Source organism: Capra hircus, chromosome 7 (assembly GCF_001704415.2).
Source record: "Capra hircus breed San Clemente chromosome 7, ASM170441v1, whole genome shotgun sequence".
In the NCBI taxonomy this organism is placed as follows: Eukaryota; Metazoa; Chordata; class Mammalia; order Artiodactyla; family Bovidae; genus Capra; species Capra hircus.
Genome location: NC_030814.1, coordinates 1,042,546 through 1,064,525, shown reverse-complemented (window position 1 = coordinate 1,064,525; position 21,980 = coordinate 1,042,546). Strand labels below are relative to the sequence as shown.

General features: G+C 40.8%; 1 protein-coding gene across 1 annotated transcript in view; it reads right to left on the bottom strand.

Annotated features, from left to right (window-relative positions):
• TMEM232 (transmembrane protein 232) overlaps window positions 1-21,980 on the bottom strand; it is a 258,845-nt gene that overhangs the window by 165,010 nt on the left and 71,855 nt on the right. The window contains exons 9-10 of the mRNA XM_013965812.2: window positions 15,141-15,264; window positions 13,615-13,867 (exon numbers count right to left, since the gene is read on the bottom strand). Of these exons, the coding sequence (XP_013821266.2) occupies window positions 13,615-13,867; window positions 15,141-15,264 (377 nt within the window). The remainder of the gene's footprint in view (window positions 1-13,614; window positions 13,868-15,140; window positions 15,265-21,980) is intronic.

The window sequence follows — 21,980 nt, the reverse complement described above, 5'->3', positions numbered from 1 at the left end:
CCTTCGGACATTGGATATGAAACGAAACAAGGCAGTAAACTCAAAATAGTAGATACGGTGACGATTCAAACTGCTAATACTATGGCTATGACTGCTGAAACTGCCAGATGACACAACAATGCATTGCGTTGGTGTGTCGCGCTGGCTGCACAGACTTGCCATCTTTTCTACTTCCTAGGAAAGTCATTAGAGGCAACCCTTCCTTAAAAACAGAAACCTACTTTGTACCCAGATCTTGGGAATGAACTCTCATGAGCCATTATAAATGCCTCTCTCCCTTCCAGATGTTATTTCTCCAGCCTTCCTTGTAGCTAGTGGTGCCAAGCGTAGCCAGGCCTGACGGCTTCACACACGGGCTAGTCTTTCGCCATCCTTCCGGAAATCTTTCGTTTTAGGATAAGGTAGGCGAGCTCTAGAAGAGAGTCAGCATCGTTCCATTTCCTTCCTTTTGCTTTGCATTCCTCTGTGGGTCTGTGACGTCTAGAGCCCAAATGCCACCTTTTAACAATGAGGTAACAAGCATAGGAATGAAAATCCAACATCCTGAGCTGTCAGAATACAAAGATGTCAAGAGACAGAATCTTGATGACATCTTTGAGCAATAAAAGCCTCCCTTTCCTTAATTAAGATAACAAATCCATAAAAATTTTACTTTTCTTTTTTTTTTTTTTTTGTAGTGCCATATGGGATCTTAAGTTCCCTGACCAGGGATCAAAGCTGTGTGCCCTGCAGTGGAAGTGCAAAGTCTTAAACACTAGACCACCAGGGAACTTCTAACACTCTGCATCTTGATAAGTGATATCTGTTTACTTCAGTCTCATGCAAACACTGAATGAATGAGAAAGGAATAAAAATTACAGTTGTACAAGTACTGCCCAAGTGCTGGACGATTAGAGAAACCTGGCTTCAAAACAGAAATTGTTGAGAAGAGTATTACTACCCACCAAGCTAACCAGCAAATTTCTGCCCTTAGCTGTGTCGGCCAATAAGGCATTTAAAGCAGAGATGAGCAAGACAAATAAATGCTTACTCCAACTTTTAGAGTGAAGAGGCTTGTGTAACTCAGGGAAGCTTTGAGCCCTGTCGTTCAGGGCCACCCAAGATGGACGGGTCACAGTGAAGAGCGCTGACAAACCGTGGTCCGTCCACTGGAGGAGGAAGCGGCAACCCACTCCAGTACCCATGCCTGCAGACCTCCCTGGACATATGAAAAGGCAGAAAGATATGACACCGGAAGATGAGCCCCCATTTTGGAAGGTGTCCAACACGCTACTAGGGAAGAGCAGAGAGCGATTATCAACAGGACTCCAGAAACAGCGAAGCGGCTGGGCCACCGGGGAGGCAGGGCCTGGTTATGGACGTGTGTGGGGGTGAAAGCAAAGCCCGATGCTGCAAAGAGCAATACAGCATAGGAACCTGGAATGTCAGGCCCAGAAGCAAAGTAAGTTGGATGTGGTCAAGCAGAAGATGGCAAGAGTGAACATCAACATCTTGGGAATCAGTGAAGTAAAACGGACAGGAGTGGGCAAATTCAATTAAGATGACTGTTACATCTACTACTGTGGGCAAGAGTCCCTTAGAAGAAACGGAGTAGCCCTCATAGTCAACAAAAGAGTCTGAAGTAAAGTACTTGGGTACAATCTCAAAAAAGACAGAATGATCTCACTTGATTTCTAAGGCAAACCATTCAATATCACAGTAATCCAAGTCTCTGCCCCACCCACTGATGCTGAAGAAGCTGAGGTTGACCAGTTATATGAAGACCTATTAATACAACAGCTTCTAGAACTAACATCAAAAAAGGTGCCCTTTTCATCATAGGGGATTGGAATGCAAAAAAAAAAAAAAAAAAAGAGAGAGAGACAGAGCGATAACCAGAAAAACAAGCAAGTCTGTCCTTGGAGTACAAAATGAAACAGGGCAGAGGCTAACAGAGTTTTGTCAAGAAAACATGCCAGTTATAGCCAGCACCCTTTTCCAACAGCCCAAATGACAACTCTACACATAGACATTACCAGATGGCCAATACCCAAACCAGATAGGTTATGTTCTTTGCAGCCAAAGGTGTAGAAGCTCTATAGAGTACGCGAAAACGAGCCTGGAGCTGACTGTGGCTCAGATCATGCAAAGTTCAGGCTTAGAAATGGAGAATGTAGGGAAAACCACTAGGCCATTCAGGTACGATGCAGCTCAAACCGCTTATGACTATACAGTGGAAGTGACAAATAAGATTCCAGACACTAGATCTGATAGAGAGGGTGCCTGAAGAACTATGGACGGAGGTTTGTAACATTGCATAGGAGGTGGTGATCAAAACCATCCCAAAGGAAATGAGATGCAAGGAGGCAAAGTGGTTGGCTGAGGAGGCCTCACAAATACCTGAGAAAAGGAGAAAGGGAAAGATATACTCAACTGAATGCAGAGTTCCAGAGAACAGCAAGGAGAGATAAAAAGGCCTTCTTACATGAACAGTGCAAAGAAATAGAGGAAAGCAATAGGCTGGGAAAGACTAGAGATCTCTTCAAGAAAATCGGAGCTATCAAGGGAACATTTCATGCAAGGGCAGGCATGATAAAGGACAGAAATGGTAAGGACCTAACAGAAGCAGAAGAGATTAAGAAAAGGTGGCAAGAATACACAGAAGAACTGTACAAAAGAGGTCTTAATGACGGATGACCACAATGGTGTGGTCACTCACCTAGAGTTCTGGAGTGTGAAGTCATGTGGGCCTTAGGAAGCTGTATTACAAAAAAAGCTAGTGGAAGTGGCAGAATTGCAGCTGAGATATTTCAAATCCTAAAAGATTAAAGTGCTGCTAAACTGTTGCACCAAATTTACATCAGCAAATTTGGGAAACATAGGACTGGAAAAAGTCCGCTTTCATTTCAATCCCAAAGAAGGGCAATGCCAAACAACAGTCTAACTACCATACAGCTCAGTTCAGTCGCTCAGTCGTGTCCGACTCTTTGCAACCCCATGAATCACAGCACGCTGGGCCTCCCCTGTCCATCACAAACTTCTGGAGTTTACTCAAACTCATGTACAATATTGTAAAGTAATTAGCTTCCAATTAAATACATTTATATTAAAAAAAAACCCTCATGTCCATCGAGTCCGTGATGCCATCCAAACATCTCATCCTCTGTCGTCCCCTTCTCCTCCTGCCCCCAATCCCTCCCAGCATCAGGGTCTTTTCCAATGAGTCAACCCTTAGCATGAGGTGGCCAAAGTACTGGAGTTTCAGCTTCAGCAACTACCATACAAATATTCTCATCTCACATGCTACCAAGGATATGCTCAAAACCCTTCAAGCTATGTTTCAGCAGTATGTGAACCAATAACTTCCAAATTACAAGCTGGATTTAGGAAAGGGCAGAGGAACCAGAGATCAAATTGCCAGTATTTGCTGGATCATGGAGAAAGCAAGGGAATTCTGGAAAAACATCTCCTTCTGTTTCACTGACTACATGAAAGTCTCTGAGGATCACAACAGTCGTCTATAGAAAATTCTTAAAGAGATGGAAAATTCTTATCTGTCTCCTGAGAAACCTGTATGCGAGAAACCTCAGGAACCAACAGTAGAACGGGACAAGGAACAACAGACTGGCTCAGTATCGGGAAAGGGGTATGCCACAGCTGCATATGGTCACCCTGCTTATTTAACTTCTATGCAGAGTGCATCATGCGAAATGCCGAGCTGGATGGATCTCAAGCTGGAGTCAAGATTGCTGGGAGAAACATCAACAATTTCAGCTCTGCAGATGACAGCACTCTTATGGCAGAAAGAGGAGAGGAACTAAAGAGCGTCTTTATGAGGGTGAGAGAGAAGAGTGACAAGAGTCAAAGAGCTATGATCACGGCACCTAAACAGACGCCACAGCTGGAGAGGCCGCGCGCCACCAGGAAGAGCCCTGTCAGCCACGATTAACGCCCAGTGCAGCCAAAACGACACAAAGACAGCCAACACTGAATTCAGAGTCAAGGGATACCCTGATTTGGTAATGTATCTCTTCACTGAATAACTGAGCAAAGAATTCCAAACAAAAGAAAAAAAAATCTCCAGAAACAAATCTCAGTGAGATAGCACTATATGATTTACCTGACAAAGAACTGAAAATAACTTTCATAAAGATGTATCACCATGAACAAAGGACTTCAACAGATATACAAATGGTCAATAGGTAAATGAAAAAAAAAAACACAACACTCAATGTTAAGAGTCATCAGGGAAATGCAAATTAAAACCACAATGAGATACTACCTCACACGCGTCAGGATAGCCATTATCCACAAAAAGCAAACACAACATGTGTTGACTCAAATGGGAAGAAAAATTACTGCTGGTGGGAATGTAACATGGCAACTGTCCAGTTCAGTTCAGTTGCTCAGTTCTGTGACTATTTACGACCACAGTTCAAAAGCATCAATTCTTCGGCTCTCAGATTTCTTTATAGTCCAACACTCACATCCATACATGACTACTGGAAAAACCATAGCCTTGACTAGATGGACCTTTGTTGGCAAAGTTAATGTCTCTGCTTTTTAATATGCTGTCTAGGTTGGTCATTGCTTTTCTTCCAAGCAGCAAGCATCTTTTAATTTCATAGCTGCAGTCACCATCTACAGTGATTTCCCATGAAGTGATGGGATTGGATATCATGATCTTAGTTTTCTGAATGTTGAGTTTTAAGCCAGCTTTTTCACTATTCTCTTTCACTTTCATCAACAGGCTTTTTAGTTCTTCTTTGCTTTCTGCCACAAGGCTGATGTCACCTGCATATCTGAGCTTATTGATATTTCTCCCAGCAATCTTGATTCCAGCTTGTGCTTCATCCAGCCCAGCATTTTGCATGATGTACTCTGCATATGTTAAATAAGCAGGGTGACAATATACAGCCTTGACAGACTCCTTTTCCTATTTGGAGCCAGTCCGTTGTTCCATGTCCAGTTCTAACTGTTGCTTCTTCACCTGCATACAGATTACTCAAGAGGCAGGTCAGTGGTCTGGTATTCCCATCTCTTGAAGAATTTTATACAGTTTACTGTGATCCACACAGTTAAAGGCTTTGGCATAGTCAATAAAGCAGAAGTAGATGTTTTTCTGGAACTCTCTTGCCTTTTCAATGATCCAGTGGATGTTGGCAATTTGATCTCTGGTTCCTCTGCCTTTTCTAAATCCAGCTTGAATATCTGGAATTTCTTGGTTCATGTACTGTTGAAGCCTGGCTTGGAGAATTTTGAGCATTACTTTACTAGCGTGTGAGATGAGTGCAATTGTGTGGTAGTTTGAGCATTCTTTGGCATTGCCTTTCTTTGGGATTGGAATGAGAACTGACCTTTTCCAGTCCTGTAGCCACTGCTGAGTTTTCCAAATTTTCTGGCATATTGAGTGCAGCACTTTCACAGTATCATCTTTCAGGATTTGAAACAGTTCAACTGGAATTCCATCACCTCCACTAGCTTTTTTCATAGTGATGCTCTCTAAGGCCCACTTGACTTCACATTCCAGGATGTCTGGCTCTAGGTGAGTGATCACACCATCGTGATTATCTTGGTTGTGAAGGTCTTTTTTGCACAGTTCTCCTGTGTATTTTTGCCACCTCTTCTTAATATCTTCTGCTTCTGTTAGAGGTCCATATCATTTCTTTCCTTTATTGAGCCCATCTTTGCATGAAATGTTCCCTTGCTATCTCTAATTTTCTTGAAGAAACATGGTAACAGGTGCTATGTAAAAGTTTGAATGTTCCTCAAAAAGATAAAAATAGAATTACCATGTGATCCAGCAATCCCACTTATGGCTATATATATCCAAAGGGAAGGATACACAGTTCTTTCATTTAGTACAGGGATACTCACTCTTATCTTTAGCACAGCACTGCTCACAGTCACCGAGAGATAGGAACAACTTTAATGTCCATCAGGAGGTGAGTGGACAAGGAAACTGTGGTACGTTTCTGCAGTGGAATACTATCCAGCTTTAAAAATGAAGGAAGTTTTGCCATATGTAACAACACACATGAATCTTTGTGACATTATGTGAAACAAAGTAGGTCAGTCACTGAAAGACAAAATACTGCATGATTTCATTTATAGGAGGCATGTAAAACAGTCATGCTCATAAAATCAAAGAGTGAAATTGTGGTTTCCAGAGGCAAGGGAAAGGAGACATGAGGAGTTACTAATCAAGAGACATAAAGTTTCAGTCAAGCAAAGTGAATAAGCTGTAGAGAACTGGTTTACCATGCTGTACCTATAGTCAACAATAGCACATTGTATATGTAAAATTCTAAGAAGGTAGGTATCATGTTAAGTGCTTTTCCCACAATAAAATAAAATTAAAAATACACATAGATACATTTGTCTAACTGCCTTGCATATATATTAATATAACCAGGACTATAATTATAATTTTATATTTGTCTGAATTTGATGGCTAACCTGTACTTGGGTTATTAAAGGAGTTAAATACTTTTCATGTATAAATCATAACCACATTGCTGAGTATTTTTGTGGATAACCTTCACCAAGGTAAGAGGTATATTGAAGATTTAATAGACCATCATTAAAAGTTTCAATTGGCTCTAAGAATCCAATTAACTTTCACTTACTTTTTAAAGAGGAAATATTACTCTGTGCTAATGTTTTTTTCCCTAAGTTATTTTACAGCTGTGACAGGTATTTCACTCACTATCATCACTGTGGAACCAACTTAAGAAAACAATTCTCAACAAAAGAATGAAAGGCGAAAATGTCATATTTACTTTTTTCTGCTCCAAGACAACACCGACTGGAAAAATACTTGGGACCCACCTGTCTTCACCTCATACTTTAAACTAGGATAAATTACTACAAATTCAGACAAAATTAACAACACTACCACGTTCCAGCAAATGTATGTTAATTATAAACCCTATTTAAAATATGCTTTTCATTCGTTACAAAACGTTAACATAGGAGCAGTAAGCAGAGACACAGGATTTGCTGAGAGTGGAGGTGGAGAATGACAACTAAGGCAACTGTCTTCAAATATCGGAAGGTCTGCGTGGGAGGAATGGGACAGACTATTTTTGGCTGCCTCTGGGAAGCAAAATTTAAGCAAAAGTTTGGAAGACACGGAAAGGTAGATTTCCCTGTAATATAAGGAAGAATCCTTCGCAGGGTTCCAAGCTGGAATGCCCCGTTTGGGGAGACAGGGAATTCAAGCCTCAGCTGGCTTCTGAGCAGAAGGTGGCCATGCACTGTGGCAGTGGCCTGGATGCACGCCAGCTGAGGACTGCATGGCTGATGAGGCTCTTACTGCGCTGCAGTGTCTTGATTCGATCGCTCGCTGCCTGTTTCTTCCATGAGACACACTAAACCCGGGTCTGCTGCCAGTCTCTCACCAGACAGATCACCTTCAAGTCTTACTTTCATAGAACAGAGTTCAGATAATCAGGGCTTGTTAAAAAGCTATTCTTTTATCACTCTGAAAACCAAAGTAGGAACATAGAATATGGCATAGATAGTGTATACACTACACACTATATTCAAACAGTGTGTGACGCAGAGCTGGGTTTCCCTCTTTGTAATGTTTTATATAAAGCATAAACTATAAGGACTAGCTGGCTGGAGGCATAAAGGTCTGTAACAAGCAGGAAAAGCATTGTCATGGACCAACAGACTGGTTCCAAATAGGAAAAGGAGTACATCAAGGCTGTAGATTGTCACCCTGCTTATTTAACTTCTATGCAGAGTACCTCATGAGAAACGCTGGGCTGGAAGAAACACAAGCTGGAATCAAGATTGCCAGGAGAAATAACAATAACCTCAGATATGCAGATGACACCATGCTTATAGCAGAAAGCGAAGAGGAACTAAACAGCCTCTTGATGAAAGTGAAAGAGGAGAGTGAAAAAGCTGGCTAAAACTCAACATTCAGAAAACGAAGATCATGGCCTCTGGTCCCATCACTTCATGACAAATAGATGGGGAAATGGAAACAGTGTCAGACTTTATTTTTTGGCTCCAAAATCACTGCAGATGGTGACCAAAGCCACAAAATTAAAAGACGCTTACTCCTTGGAAGGAAAATTTTGACCAACCCAGACAGCATATTAAAAAGCAAAGACATGACTTTATCAACAAAGGTCTGTCTAGTCAAGGCTATGGTTTTTCCAGTGGTCATTTATGGATGTGAGAGTTGGACTATAAAGAAAGCTGAGCGCTGAAGAATTGATGCTTTTGAACTGTGGTGGAGAAGACTCTTGAGAGTCCCTTGGACTGCAAGGAGATCCAACCAGTCCATCCTAAAGGAGATCAGTCCTGGGTGTTCACTGGAAGGACTGATGTTGAAGCTGAAACTCCAATACTTTGGCCATCTGATGTGAAGAGCTGACTCATGTGAAAAGACCCTGATGCTGGGAAAAATTGAGGGCAGGAGAAGGGGACGACAGAGGATGAGATGGTTGGATGGCATCACCGACTCAATGGACATGAGTTTGAGTAAACTCTGGTAGTTGGTGATGGACAGGGAGGCCTGGCGTGCTGCGATTCATGGGGTCGCAAAGAGTCGGACATGACTGAGTGACTGAACTGAACTGAACCTACAGCAAAATCTCAAAATATAGTGTCAGAAGTGGTTTAATAATACAGATTGTTCCTGGATTCTACTTTTAGGATTTTCAATCCAAATTTCTGAAACAAGGTCCAGGAGTTTATCTTGGCCATAAGGACTGACACAAGAGAAAGTCTGAAAATGCTTTTGAAAGCATTGCTGTAGGACAAGGACTGTCAGGCAGAAGTTCTCAGTCATCTTTTCCATATTCTTCAACATGCAAATGGATTGTTTTTCTTTTTTTCCACTTCAAGCAAAAGGTCAAATAACATAGTTAGCACAGCACCATGAGGTAGTTATTAGTGCAGGTCCTGAAGACAGAGTGCCTAGACTAAGTCTCACCTGTGCCGTTTACTAAGTTTCCTTGGAAAAATAAAGACCGAGTGCCTCAGTTTTCTTATCTATCGAAAGGGGATACTACGAATATCTGCAATCCAGTCTTGTTATAATGACTAATATGTCCGGTGACACATGCTACATGCCTAGAGCAATGTCTGACACATAGTAAGAACTTCGCAAATATCCATTATGATTATTACTCTGTTACCCATCAGGACAAAGTGTTTTTCAAAGTCATAATTTCAATAGGCAAAAATTATGTGTGTTTAAATGAATTAACATTTTTCAACTTCCCTCATAGTTTTCCAGTTCAAAACCGTCTTTTCTAGGTATATGCAAGGCCTTTTTTCCAACAATGACCTTCAACCTCGCCGACAGCTGACCGCCACTGGGAAGTGCACTAGCCTACCTGGGCTGCCATAACGAAGCGCCGCAGACTGGAGGCCTTCAGCAACAGGAGTTTACTTCCTCGTGGTGTTGAAGGCTGAGATACCTGAGGTCAAGGTGCCACCTGACTGTGTATGCCGTGAGGGCTTTCTTCCTGGCTTTGGGACGGCTTGCTTTCTCACTGTGTCCGACCCAGCGGAGAGTGAGCTCTCCAGTGTCTTTCTTATAAGGACACTGGTTCCGTCACATCAGGGCTGCAGTAGCATGACCTTATTGAGTTACCCCCTTGTAGGCCCTATCTCCAAATACACTCACATTGCAGGTTGTGATTTCAGCATATGAATTTTGAGGCTTGAGGGGCACAGTTCAGTCCATAGCAGGTGTAGAGGATGGTCCTCCATGAAGGGAATCCTACAAGTCAGACACTTGGAGTTTCAACCAGATGTTAAATTCAGAGGTGGTATTTATAACCATACATAGAAATTTCAATTCAACCCAAATCGTGAAAGCTCAGCACTTCTGTCACTGGCCAGAGACCTCAGTCTAGAATTAACAGATATGCGACTCTATGATAAGGGCGTCTGACATAAAACCTTAGAATAAAAAAGGCACATGCTAAGCAGCCATCCATTCCTCTAAAAGTTCCAGGTTCTGCACCTGCACCGGGTCAGATCAACAGGAAATTAACTCAGTGGAAGTTATTAGTTTCCTATAACATCGTCCTCACAAAACCATGATTTGAAGAGTCTGTTTATATTAAGAGCTTTACACAAAAATGGCTCATAAGAATACTGCCTGATTCATTCATAAAAGGGCCATTGATAATATTCTTAAATGTTTTCCAGCGTCATTTATATCTTTTAAGTAAATAAAATAGAATTCCCAGATAGAAAGTGTACAAAGGAGTAAGCATTAGGGAAAAACCCTTCCTCACTGACTTCTCAACATCATCAACTACACTAGCAGCTGAAAAACCTATTAATATCCGTTGGACCTTTACGATCCATGAGTTATTATGCCAAGTATGCATATGTTTCCATAGTTTTTTTCTTACAAAAAGTCTCATGATAAGAATAGTATTTTTATCTTAATTATGGAGCAAAGAAATCCAATCAAAAGATTAGATAATTTGACCTAAAAATTTGAGATACAAGTGACAGAATTGAAATGCAAATCTGTATGACTCCAGAATTGACTCTTTCACTCTAAACAAAAAATATACTTACTTGAAGGGAAAATTATGAGAAAAATCAAGTTATTTTCAATTAAATAAGGAAGCACTCCTTGTTCTCTGTGTCACTTTCCAAAAAGACAGTCCTATCCTCTCCAGCAATCATGCTGACAAGGTCTGCGCAGAAGACATTCCTTCCGGAGGCATCTCTTTCAAGTGATCGGATAGAAGCGGTGATCATTACCGACGATCATGCAGCCAGGGCAACCCAGACAGAATCATTTTCCCTCTGTGGGAAAACCAATCAGCGACGCTACAGAGAATCAAGCCATAACGAAACACAGCGACAGAAGCAGTGAGCCCTACCCCTTGGCGAGCTATTTGACTGTGCATGTGAGCAGGCGCGTAGAGCGGTGACTTTCGCAGCGCTGACGGATGCAGGGAGACCAAGCACTCAGCGCGAGCGCAAGGAAGAGGCCTAACCTTACGTCCAGCAGAAGCACATTCTCGGGTTCTGATGGAGACGAAGAAGAAAAGCGCAGGGTTGCCTGACACTCTTGAGACATCTTTAGCAAAACACTCATCACCAACTTGCCTTAAACACTCCCGACAAGAATCACAAAGGTGCTTTAAGTACTGATGATTTCAAAATACTCAGAATCGTTGATGAGGCAAACACCACTAGTATTACTTACGGCTTGTACAACTTTCATGCCAAAGGAAATGTATTGACTTTTGACTGCAGAGGAAGCAACTTTGGTATGTCTCTCCTCTTTACTGCTGATAGAATCTTTAAAGGTATTCCACAGCTCGAAACATCTATTTTCCCACTTGGGTTGAGAAAATATTGATAAAATGCTATTTAATTATTTCAATGCTAAGTCCAAGTATAAGCATAAGAAAAACATCAGCGAAGGCAGAAGAGTCACCCATGGCCTCAGGGCACCTCCTTCAGACCCAGACCTCAGTCTGTTAGAAACTGCCTTCTCTCTATTTTATTGCCGTTTAAGAATAAAATGCTGACTCCATGTGATCTGTAGGGCAGGCTCTTTGATCTACAACACTACAGATGGATAGATCCACATTGTACATTATACCAACAATGAAATTCAGACATTCCTACAGGAGTTATTCAGGACAGAATTAAAATATATACCTTCATGAGACTATCAGTTACAGTACAAGTATCTAGGCAGTGATGTCACCTAGGGACACATGTCAGAATCTGCTGTTTCTTGGATGTCATACTCTTCCGCTGGTTTGAGTTCATACCAACCAGAAACAAGTGTGCTCATTCAGATTCACAAAGAAGAGAAAGCAATGCCCAAGGATGACTAGACCTTGGCAAGTCCAAGCTCACCGATCATTCTCCATAAACACTGATCAGAGGAAAAAAGCACAAACAACTGCCAGAAAAATCTCGACAGGTCTGCTCCCAGTAGAGAAATGATTATAGGGGACATGACCAATATTTGAGCGAGGAAGATTTGGGGTGTATTGCTCAGGGGGATGAGGAATATGAAGCTGTAAATAATAAATGGAAAAGCAAAAATCTCTTCCAAGAAGTCACCCATATTCTATTCCTATGCTATCAAAGTCACTGGGAGATGATAAGAAGCTTCAAAGAAAGATCAACAGTGAACAAATAAATGCACTGAAATCATCAATCTGCTGAAAAAAAATATCAGATCGCTAAAGAGAGGAAAACTTCCAGGATCCACAGAAATACCCTACCACTGTGAGGTTTTACCAGAGCTCAGGGGTCATGGTCAGAGGGAGGCCAAGAAGCTTCCAAGAGCACAGATCCTACGACGGAAGGCTGTCTTCCGGACCCATCACTGAACAGAGCAGTGGAAGAGCAGAAGAACTAATTCTACACACTTGGGGAAAAACTGAAGGCCCCGAAGTTTTACATGAATCGATGTGGGGGCAAGTTAAAAGTCATCTGTTGAGCTGCTGCTATATAGGAAGACTTCTGACCATTCTAAATATTTCAAACAAGGTGAACAGTGAGAGAAGTGAATACCTACGCTTGATCAATAACGATAAACAAGGGAGAAGGATAATTCATCTGTTAACTTTAAATCTGTTTAAAATTGGAACTAGTGAAAAATAAGCATCATCTTCCTAAAAGGTGGGCAAAAGTCAAATACATTACACTTCAAAGTCAGCTTCAATCTACTGTTTAAACCAGAACTATATTGAAAGTACTTTTAAAATAGCAAGCAAGTTCTTGAGAAAGAAACTATCTGTGACTAAGGTCTTACTGTTTAAAATTATATTCACATATGTTCAAAATCAATGAATTTGCCTCCTTATCTTGCAATTATCTTTGAAATTCAGTGATTTATTTAATTACATAATAGACTCGCTATCATTATTGCCCACCTATTCTGTGCTAAATACCATGGTAAATACGGGTTAATATGAATATAATTCAGACACGATTCTCCAATCTCGATTATCTTAAAACTTACTGGAAGTGAGAGACATATCCCTATGAAACTATAATAACATATAGACTATAGATTACATGATATTCATAAAGAAGAGTGCTGGTTAACCTGAAAGGACGCTTTTGAATTATATTGTCCCTGACAGGCCCTTTTAAAAACAGAAGCATTTTATTCTAATAATATGCATAGGCAATAGTAGAAAAATAAACAAGTCTTGAGACACGAGTCAGGTACATTTTGAGCATAAAATGCGAGATGTGAAGAATGAACTATAATATCTGAGTGATTAAAGAGAAACACTCTGGGGTCTGGGAAGAACAAGAGAAACAGTGAAAGCGATGGAGAAGACGGATGAGAAGGCCTAATGGAACAAGAGCAAAACAAACGTTACACACGTTCCACAACTTTTCCTAAGGTCATCTCCTGTTTCCAAGGAATATAACTTGAACCACCAATCAACAAAGTCTAGGGTACATTTCAGCTGTTTTAAAATTATTGATTAGAAGTTTACATCTTATCCAACAGACTTCCTAAATTTGTAGAAAGTTCTAGTAAATTTGACATTACCTTCCCACTTCAAAATGTTAACTTTTTGTACATAAAAAAGATTATCATATATAGAGAGATATATTAAAAATATTTCTCAAGTTGAAAAACAGTTTACTCACAACAATCTGATGTTTCTGAAGAGAAATAGTCCAAAAGACCCGAAATGCTTGTTTCCCTCAATTCTGGCTCTTCTGGTGATTTGCCCACAAATAAAACATCGTTCTGTGGACTTTCACAGTCACAGAAACCAACTAAAGCAGTCTTTCTCAAAACAGAATTGGTCGCATATAAGCAGATTTCTGCAAGGATTTTTATGTATATGGAGACTACATTCTGGGCCCAGGAAAAATCATCTACCTCGCAGCTTTTATCCTAAAATGAGAAAATAGCTATTAGAGAATCAAAGTATGTTCTGTCATAATGAGAACTATATACCATACTTATAAGAAATATCTTCAGTTTTTATTGAGTTGTTAAAAGACCATAATCAACTAACACTTCTAAAATGCGCTCATTAAAAGCAAGTATTCCATGGGTAGATTGCATGAGACAAGGTTCAAAAAATAAGAAATTACTAAAAAGTATATAAAGTACAACATTTCAATTTCCTTAGTAATCAATGGATTGTCAATTAATCCAATGAGATACTATTCTCCATTTCATATTGTAAAAGAATCTGTTTTGTATATAGTTCAATTTGTATGTACACTTTTATATATTTTTTCATAGGAATGCAAAAAAGTTATATCTTCTGGAGAGGAGTTTGAACAGCTGCTGTAAGGGGATTAAGAGAAAGTATAGAGTCTATCACTTGGCAACAAATCTATTCTAAAGAAATATCCGTAAATGCAGGTAAAGATTTTTTGTATGAGAATATCAGTTCAATATTATTTGTAATTAGATGTGAATCACTGTTGGTGATGGACAGGAAAGCCTGGCATGCTGCAGTCCATGGGGTTGCAAAGAGCTGGACACGACTAAGCGACTGAACTGAACTGTGAATACTGCAATTAACTGAATCAGAAATAAGCTCAAAGTTCAACCACAGAGAAACAGTTACCTCATCCTCACTAAAATGTGTTAATAAATCTTAATAATATGTAATGACAAATTTTTTTAAATAGGAAACTAAACCATGACTATCTGACCCCATGTCTGCTGATAAAATTTAAGAAGCCCTCCTGGGCGCACGCGTGTGTGCCTGCGAGCATAATGTACTATCTCTGTGTCTCTATCCACCTGTTTATACTGGGATGTACAGTGAACATGCTTTACTTTCACATTTAACCAAAATTATTGTTACAAAGTCAGGCTCATTATAGGAGCTTCCCCGGTGGCTCGGACAGTAAAAAACCTGCCTGCAATGCAGGAAACCTGGGTCTGATCCCGGGTTGGAAAGATCCTTGGAGAAACGAATGGCTACCCACTCCAGTATTTTTGCCTGGAGAATCCCATGGACAGAGGAGCCTGGAGGGCCACAGTCTATGGGTCCCAAAGGGTCAAACATGGCTGAGCAACTAACACTTTCACTTTCCTTCATGATCATTATAAGTCCTAATATAATGTACAATTAAAATAGGGTCAGAAGTAAAATTTGTTTCAATTTAGGTCTTTTTGTGCACCTTCATTAACAATATACTCTTACCTGATTTTGAACAGACATAATGCTTAACAGAAAATCTCTCATTAGGTCCATGAACGCTTTCAAACAAGCTATGTTTAATCTGGCAGCCTCCCCAAGGACCAACAAAGCCAAGGCTGAATCCAACCTGGAAATTTTATAAACAAAACAACAAAGACTTTAGTTTAAAATGATACTAAATAATCTTTTAATGAAAAAGGTAATAGGCCAGAAGAAGTGACTGCTGTGGATGACTAGATACATTTATTTTCAAAAAAGACTAGTGTTCTTTGTCATTGGTAACTGCTTACAGAAAAGGGCCACATTGGGACAGATGCTGAGTCCACAGCAGTGCTCTGACAAAACTGAGAGCAAAAAATATTACAAATGATCACGTCTCTTTACAGATCCTGTGTAGCGAGCAATCAAAGGCACTGGTTTCAGAGTGTCCCCAAGATCTCACAATAAGTTTTGATTTTTAACCTTTTGCAACTGATTCCAGCAGGTATATTTCAGGAGAGTTTTATTCTCAAAAGAGAGAATTAAAAAATGGTCTTTCTAACTACTATGAAAGCTTAGTATTTTTATATAAAGTGAAATTTCTCAAAATAAATTTGTATTTCACATTAAATAGAAGACTGCCAAGATTTGAAATAACTATGCAACTAGGAGGGCTTCCCCAGTGACTCAGATGGTAAAGAATCTGCCTGCGGGAGACCTGAGTTTGATCCCTGGGTTGGGAAGACTCCCTGCAGCACCCACTCTGGTATTTTTGCCTGGAGAATTCCATGGACAGAGGAGCCTGGTTGTCTACAGTTCATGGGATCACAAACAGTCGGACATAACATACACATACAACTGGGAAATCATATAAGAATTCATTAACCGTAACTGTACATATATTCTAACAGTTTCAGGAAATTATACATTTAGTGTTGTTATTCAAATTTCAAAGAGCTGATAATAATGTAAATATAAAATTATCTCTGCCTGGAGCTACATACTGCCTTGATTCATAGGCCATTAATCAGTTAAATCATCCCACATAGTCAACAGAAGAGTCCAAATGCAGTACTTGGGTGCAATCTCAAAAACAATAGAATGATCCCAGTTTGTCCTTCTCCAGGGAATTGAGGGTAGAGCGTCTGCCTGCAATGTGGGAGACCTGGATTTGATCCCCGGGTTGGGAAGATACCCTGGAGAAGGAAATGGCAACCCACTCCAGTATCCTTGCCTGGAGAATCCCATGGACAGAGGAGCCTGGTAGACTACACTCCATGGGGTCGCAAAGAATGGGACAAGACTGAGCAATTTCACTTTCACTTTCATAAGACCTTCTAGAACTAACACTAAAAAAAGGTCCTTTTCATCACAGGGGATTGAATATAAAGTAGGAAGTCAATAAATACCTGGAATAACAGGCAAGTTTGGTCTTGGAGTACAAAATGAAACAGGACAAAGGTTAACAGAGTTTTTCCAAGAGAACATAGCAAACACCCTCTTCCAAAACATGAGAGGACTCTACACATGGATATCACCAGATGGTCCACACCAAAATCAGATTGATTATATTCTTTGCAGCTGAAGATGGAGAAGCTCTATACAGTCAGCAAAAACAAGACAGGGAGCTGACTGTGGCTCAGATCATAAACTCCTTATTGCAAAATGCAGGCTTAAATTGAAGAAAGTAGGGAAAACCACTAGACCTAGTGGCGTGACCTAAATCAAATCCCTTATGATTGCACAGCAGAGATGACAAATAGATTCAAGGGATTAGATCTGGTAGACAGAGTGTCTGAAGAACTATGGACGGAGGTTGGTAACATTGCGTAGGACGTGGTGGCCAAAACCACCCCAAAGAGAAAGAAATGAAAGGAGGCAAAGTGGTTGCCTGAGGAGGCCTCACAAATAGCTGAGAAAGAAGAAGCAAAAGGGAGTGCCGAGTTTCAAAGGACAGCAAGGTGACATAAAGCCTTAAGTAAACAATGCAAGGAAATAGAGGGAAACAACAGAACGGGAAAGACTAGAGATCTCTTCAAGAAAACTGTAGATACCAAGGGAACATTTCAGGCAAAGATGGACACAAGAAAGGATGAAAATGGCAAAGACCTAACAGAAACTAGGGAGATTAACAAGAGGTGGCAAGAATACGCAGAAAAGTGGTAAAGTGTTAATCGCTCAGTCGTGCCCAGCTCTTTGTGACCACATGGACCTTAGCCCCCAGGCTCCTCTGTCCATGGGATTTTCCAGGCAAGGATACTGCCGTGGTTTGCCATTTCCTTCTGCAGAGAATACACAGAAGAACTATACAAAGAAAGGTCTTAATGACCTGGATAACTACAAATGAATGTGGTCACTCACCTAGAGCCAGACATCCTGGAGTGCGAAGTCAAGCGGGCCTTAGGAAACATCACTATGAACAAAGCTACTGGAGGTGATGGAATTCCAGTTGAGCTATTTCAGATCCTAAAAGATGATGTTGTGAAAGTGCTGCACTCAATATGCCAGCAAATTTGGAAAACTCAGCAGTGGCCACAGGACTGGAAAAGGTCAGTTTTCATTCCAATCCCAAAGAAAGGCAATGCAAAAGAATGCTCAAACTATCAAACACTTGCACTCATCTCACATGTTAGCAGGGTAATGCTCAAAATCCTTCAAGCCAGCATTCAACAGTATAAGAACCAAGAACTTCCAGATGTACAAGCTGGATTTAGAAAAGGCAGAGGAACCAGAGATCAAATTGCCAACATCCATTAGATCACAGAAACAGCAAGGGAATTTAAAAAAAGAAAAAACACTACTTCTGCTTTATTGAATACACTAAAGAGTCTGACTGTGTGAATCACAACAAACTATGGAAAATGCTTAAAGTGATGAGAATACCATACCACCTCACCTGTCTTCTGAGAAACATGTATGTAGGACAAGAAGCAATAGTTAGAACTGGACATGGAAAAATGGACTGGCTCAAAATTGAGAAAGGAGTACGTCAAGTACATGCTGTCACCCTGCTTGTTTAACCTCTAGGCAGAGTACATCATGCGAAGTGCTGGGCTGGATAACTCACAAGCTGGAATCAAGATTGCTGGGAGAAATGGCAATAACCTCAGGTATGCAGATGATACCACTCTAATGGCTGAAAGCAAAGAGGGCATACAGGGCCTCTCGATGAGGGTGAAAGAGGAGAGTGAAAAAGCTGGCTTAAAACTCACCATTCAAACAATTAAGATCATGGCCTCCAGCCCCATGACTTCATGGCAAACAGAAGGGGAAAGAGTGAGAGACTTCATTTTCTTGGGCCCCAAAATCACTGCAGATGGTGACTGTAGCCATGAAACTAAAAGACGCTTGCTCCTGGAAGAACAGCTATAACAAACCAAGACAGTGTATTAAAAAAGAAAGACATCACTTTGCTGACAAAGATCCACAGAGTTAAAGCTATGGTTTTTCCAGTAGTCATGTAGAGATGTGAGAACTGGACAAAAAAGAAGGCCGAGGGCAGAAAAATGGATGCTGTTGAACTGTGGTGTCAGAGAAGAATCTTGAGAGTCCCTTGGACAGCAAGGAGATCCAACCAGTTAATCCAAAAGGAAATTCAGTTCAGTTCAGTTCAGCTGCTCAGTTGTGTCCGACTCTCTGTGACCCCATGCATCGCAGCACACCAGGCTTCCTGTCCATCACCAACTCCCGGAGTTCACTCAAACTCATATCCATCCAATCGGTAATGCCATCCAGCCATCTCGTCCTCTGTCGTCCCCTTCTCCCCCTGCCCCCAATCCCTCCCAGCATCAGAGTCTTTTCCAATGAGTCAACTCTTCGCATGAGGTGGCCAAAGTATTGGAGTTTCAGCTTTAGCATCAGTCCTTCCAATGAACACCCAGGACTGATCTCCTTTAGGATGGACTGGTTGGATCTCCTTGCAGTCCAAGGGACTCTCAAGAGTCTTCTCCACCACCACAGTTCAAAAGCATCAGTTCTTCGGTACTCAGCCTTCTTCACAGTCCAACTCTCACATCCATACATGACCACTGGAAAAGCCATAGCCTTGACTAGGCGGACCTTAATCGGCAAAGTAATGTCTCTGCTTTTGAATATGCTATCTAGGTTGGTCATAATTTTCCTTCCAAGGAGTAAGCGTCTTTTAATTTCATGGCTGCAGTCACCATCTGCAGTGATTTTGGAGCCCCCAAAAATAAAGTCTGCCACTGTTTCCACTGTTTCCACTGTTTCCACTGTTTCCCCATCTATTTCTCATGAAGTGATGGGAATGGATGCCATGATCTTTGTTTTCTGAATGTTGAGCTTTGAGCCAACTTTTTCACTCTCCTCTTTCACTTTCATCAAGAGCCTTTTTAGTTCCTCTTCACTTTCTGCCATAAGGGTGGTGTCACCTGCATATCTGAGGTTATTGATATTTCTCCCTGCAATCTTGGTTCCAGCTTGTGCTTCATCCAGCCCAGCGTTTCTCATGATGTACTCTGCATAGAAGTTAAATAAGCAGGGTGACAATATACAGCCTTGGCGTACTCCTTTTCCTATTTGGAACCAGTCTGTTGGTCCATGTCCAGTTCTAACTGTTGCTTCCTGACTTGCACATAGGTTTCTCAAGAGGCAGGTTAGGTGGTCTGGTATTTCCATCTCTTTCAGAATTTTCCACAGTTTATTGTGATCCACACAGTCAAAGGCTCTGGCATAGTCAATAAAGCAGAATAGATGTTTTTCTCGAACTCTCTTGCTTTTTCGATGATCCAGCAGATGTTGGCAATTTCTTCTCTGGTTCCTCTGCCTTCTCTAAAACCAGCTTGAACATCTGGAATTTCATGGTTCACATATTGCTGACGCTTGGCTTGGAGAATTTTGAGCATTACTTTAATATAACCTTGACTATTTATTGGAAGGAGTGATGCTGAAGCTGAAGCTCCAATGCTCTGGCCGCCTGATATGAAAAGCTGACTCATTGGAAAAGACCTTGATGCTGGTAAAGGCTGAAGGCAGGAGGAGAAGGGGACGACAGAGGATGAGATGCTGGTATGGCACCACTGACTCAATGGACATGAGTTTGAACAAGCTCTGGGAAATAGTGAAGGACAGGGAAGCCTGGAGTTCTGCAAGTTCACTGGGTTGCAAAGAGTCAGACACAACTCAGCAACTGCACAACAACAGGAAATCAGTTTAAATAGTCAATATATTTGAAAATTATATTTGAATTTCACAACTGTGATACTTCAGGTGAGCAAGTCAAGCTCATCATGATTTCAAAAGGAAACACCTCTAACTATGGAAAAAAGATAATTCTTTGCATTTGAATGATGCTTTGCAGATCTCAAAGTTCTTCACAATTTACCTCCTTAATCTGAACCACAAGTTTTGACACATTGAAGAATTTTTTTAAAATACTTTAAAGATATTTTAAAAATTGAGTCAAGCAGATCTGGGAAACCTGTCCCAGTTCATGTTTTAAGCTAGGTTAACTAATAATGTAAGTCTTCTCCCACCTATGTGTTTTTCCTCCTTTTTTTCAGTTTTGCTTTTCTAAGCCATTATTTAAACACATTAATATTTAACCTCAGATTACAATGCTGCCTATCGCACACCTAGTTCCATTTGTCTCCTTCTTCCTTTCAGAACTAAACCTCAATTTTGTTCAAAATGGCCAAGCGATCAGTTAATACTGCTTCAACAAGATGGAAACTTTTCCATCTTGATTGGGGTAGTGATTACACAGGCGTATGCATCTGTGAAAAGTCATAGGTCTGTACACACAAATTGTTTCACTTTTGTTATATATAAATTATATCAAGTATATCTAATTTTTAACAAATGACTCCCCGGACTCCTTTGGAATGGCGTTAAGTATAGGTTTGGCCAGTGAGATATAAGAGGAGGCATATTGTAAAAGCCTTCCATAAAAGCTAAAACTGGTTTTAAATTCAGATAACAGGTTCTCCTTTCTCCTCTGCTCATCCTTTTCCTGGGAATTCACACCTGACACCAGAAGGTAGAGCAGCTGTCTTGCATCAACGAGGATGAAATTCATTCACTGAGGATGGAATAACAGGAGGCTAGGAGAGGCTTGGCTCCTGAGGGCCCCTGACGCATTCGCTTAGTGGTGCTGCACTTGTCCTGTGTGATAAACAAAGCCCTACTTGGTAATGCGGCTGCAGTCAGGTCACTGTTCCACGCAGGAGCACTAAAGTCTAACCGGTGCATTTAAGCAATATTTATCAGCATGAAGTTTAGAGGAGGAAAATTGGAGATGGAATCTCAGCTCTATCACTAACTAGATATATGGCATGGGGCAACAGTCACACCTCAGCTAAATCTTAATCTGCTCATCTATAAAGTAAATGTAGCAAAACTTACTTTTCAGAGACTATTATGAAATTTAAGGGAAATACTCTATATAAAATGTCTGGATTCAAAAGGCTGAACTGAACTGAATCACAGCAATACTATTATTTCAAAGTCAATAGATATGAGTTCACTAACTTTTTTTTTATCTGTGATGACTGAAGGAAAAGGTCTAGATGCTCTCTAAGATGAACAAAGAGTGAGTCCTTCCCCAGAGTACTCAAGGCCCCTGCTTCACAATAAGGTCAAGTGAAGGAGGGGATAGTCTCAGACTTTGCAAAACTTTACCCATGAATTCACTTTCACTTTTCACTTTCATGCATTGGAGAAGGAAATGGCAACCCACTCCAGTGTTCTTGCCTGGAGAACCCCAGGGACAGGGAAGCCTGGTGGGCTGATGTCTATGGGGTCGCACAGAGTCAGACATGACTGAAGCGACTTTGCAGCAGCAGCAGCATATCTCACAGTCAAACCTTTTGTTTCTCCTGTTCCCTTTTAAGTCTGGAAAACTGT